General features: G+C 44.2%; 1 protein-coding gene across 1 annotated transcript; it reads right to left on the reverse strand.

Annotated features, from left to right (window-relative positions):
* Nucleotides 1-1,431: 1,431 nt before the first annotated feature.
* LOC110731955 lies at nucleotides 1,432-2,101 on the reverse strand. The gene is made up of 2 exons (XM_021911896.1): nucleotides 1,978-2,101; nucleotides 1,432-1,862 (listed from the first exon to the last, which is right to left on the reverse strand). Exons 1-2 carry the CDS (start codon nucleotides 2,099-2,101, stop codon nucleotides 1,432-1,434), a joined length of 555 nt encoding a protein of 184 aa, XP_021767588.1.
* Nucleotides 2,102-2,609: the final 508 nt, after the last annotated feature.

Here is a 2,609-nt window from a genome sequence, read left to right on the forward strand (position 1 = left end):
CTGGGTTCTTATTCCCAGCGGACTACATGCCCAAATTCTCCCAGTTACCTGACAATCCCTGAAAAGATGCTCTGTAGTTTCCTGTTCCAAGTTGCAAAGTACACATAAAGGGTTTACACTCAGTCCCCTCCTTTGAAGTCCTACCTTATTACTACAAGCCCCCTAAATAATTTTCTAACCAAGTAACAACCAGGATGGTTTGACTGTCAGCTTCCAATATTCCTTCCAGAACTTACTCCTTCCCTCATCACCTATCCCACCCATCAGCTAGTTATAACCAGATTTAACAGTGTACTCCCCATTGCCCGTCTCCCCCCATAGTATCTCATCCTCTCCCCTTACACTCGGGGTAGTACTTAGAATCCTCTTTGCATCCTCACAACTGAACAAATTCAAGATCTCCCTCACTCTCCATTCTCCTCTCTCATTCAAGAGATCCAGCACCTTTCTGAACCTTTTTCTATCCTCTGTACTAGTGCCTGGCTTGAAAGAGATTCGTCCTGAGCTTGTCCACTTGTCACGTTCAATCCACACATTCTTTCCATGCCCCACCTTATGTCACAAAGCTGCTTTCATTCGACTCGCTGATTTAACCATTCCCCTGAAGGACCATGAACACTTCCGCGGTTCCCTTCCTATGACTGCCTTCTCTATTGGCGAGCCTCCATATTTTCCAATGAGAACTTTACTCACCAACAGGTCCCTCTGTCTATGAATCCTCCATACCTGTTTTGCTAGCAAAGCCCGATTGAAGTTCTCCACATTCCGCATACCCAGACCTCCTTCCGATTTTTTTTTCTCAAGGAGGTCTTTCTTAACCCAGTAAATTGGCCTTTTATCCTTCGCTCCTGCCCAGAAAAATCTCAAGCAGAGTGAGCTTATTCTTCCTAAGATTTTTTTCGGCAGCAGATACAGGGCTAGGATATGTGATGACATAGCCACCAGGATGGAATTTATCAAGATCAGTCTCCCGGCTTGCGACAAAGAGTAGTATTTCCACGAGAGCATTTTCTGTGCCATCTTTTCCACTAGTCCACTGAACTGTGAGAGATTCCTCGCATCCACCTCCATCGAACACCCTAAATAATTTCCAAATACATTTTTACTCGTCATTCCCAATGATTTTTTGAGGATTCTGACAAAGGTTGATGGAGTATTCGGGCTAAACATAACAAAGGACTTCCTTGCACTGACTACTTCCCCTGAGATTCTGCAAAAGTCATCCAGCGCTAGACGCAGCTCCTTACACACCTCCGGACCTGGCCTAAAGAAAAGCAGGGCATCATCAGCAAAGAACAAGTGAGAGATCTCCGGGCTTCTTCTTGCAGCTCTAAGTCCAACAATTCTTCTTTGATTCTGCAGCCATACCAGTCTTCTGGATAAGACTTCCATATAGAGGATGAAAAGGTATGGTGATAAGGGGTCTCCCTGTCAAAGCCCTGCACTAGGGGAAAACCATTCAGTCTGGTCTACATTCACCAAAACAGTATACCTGACCGTAGTTATGCACTGGTCTATCCATTGAATCCATCTTTCTGGGAAAGCCATTTGTCTTAGTATGGAGTTGATGAAGTCCCACCGGATCTTGTCATAGGATTTATTTAGATTTTCCTTCATGAGCCCTGCAAAGATCCCATCCTTCTTCCTTCTCCCTTTTATACATTGTATCAGTTCATGCCCCATCATCGCGCTATCCGTGATGAGTCTTCCTAGAAAAAACGCATTATGGAATTCACCAATGAACTCACCCAAAATAGGCTTCAGTCTGTTCACCAAGCATTTTGAGATCACTTTATAAATGGTATTACACAAACCAATAGGCCTGAAGAGCTCTACCCTGCTTGCGTTCTCCTCCTTTAGGACTAAGCAGATAAAAGTTTTATTCCACTCCTTAAGTATGTAGCCCCCATTAAAGAAACTCTACACTGCTGCGAAAATGTCGGCCCCCATTGTGTTCCAACACTTCTGAAACATTACTGGGGGGGCACCTATCTGAACCCGGGGCCTTTAGCGGCTTCATATCGAAGACTGCTTTCCTCACCTCCTCCATGGAAAAATCTTCATTCAAGTGCCTCACATGGGAATCTGAGAGCTGCGGCATATGTTGAAACCACTCCCTATCCTGATGTAAGTCTACTGAATTCGTGCCTGCATCCTAAATAGTACCCCCGCAATAGATGGTTTTGAAGTGGTTCACAAATTCTTGTTTGATAACCATGGGATCCCAACTCCAGTTGTCTTCATTAAGCTGAATTGCTCTAATTTCATTTCTCAGTTTTCTCCCCTTGACTGCTCTGAAGAAAAACGACGTTGTCCTATCTTCCATCTGATCCCACCTACTCTTTGCGCGCTGCTTCCCGAACAAGTTTTTCACCACCACTTCCTGCTCCAGCCTATTTCTCAAGTTCTTCTCTTGCTTAATGTTGTCTTCTGACACTTCTAACTATTGAGCCTCTATGAGGGAATTTTGAATTCGCTCCCAGTTTATCCTATGCACATCCCTGTAGTCCAAACACCATTTTTTCACCTTGTTTAGAGAATTCTTTATTTTTTGTTGCAAAGAGTACATCCTCGAGCCTCCAGCCTCCACTCTCCAACTATCTTCTATT

This window comes from Chenopodium quinoa, unplaced genomic scaffold, assembly GCF_001683475.1.
Source record: "Chenopodium quinoa cultivar QQ74 unplaced genomic scaffold, ASM168347v1, whole genome shotgun sequence".
In the NCBI taxonomy this organism is placed as follows: domain Eukaryota; kingdom Viridiplantae; phylum Streptophyta; class Magnoliopsida; order Caryophyllales; family Amaranthaceae; genus Chenopodium; species Chenopodium quinoa.

Bases quoted from the DNA above. Each gene is read 5' to 3' on its own strand.
- LOC110731955 (XM_021911896.1), bottom strand. From the start codon at position 2,101: ATGCCGCAGCTCTCAGATTCCCATGTGAGGCACTTGAATGAAGATTTT. The intron at 1,863-1,977 runs GTAATGTTTCAG...TTATCTGCTTAG, and splicing joins TTCAGATAGGTGCCCCCCCA to TCCTAAAGGAGGAGAACGCA.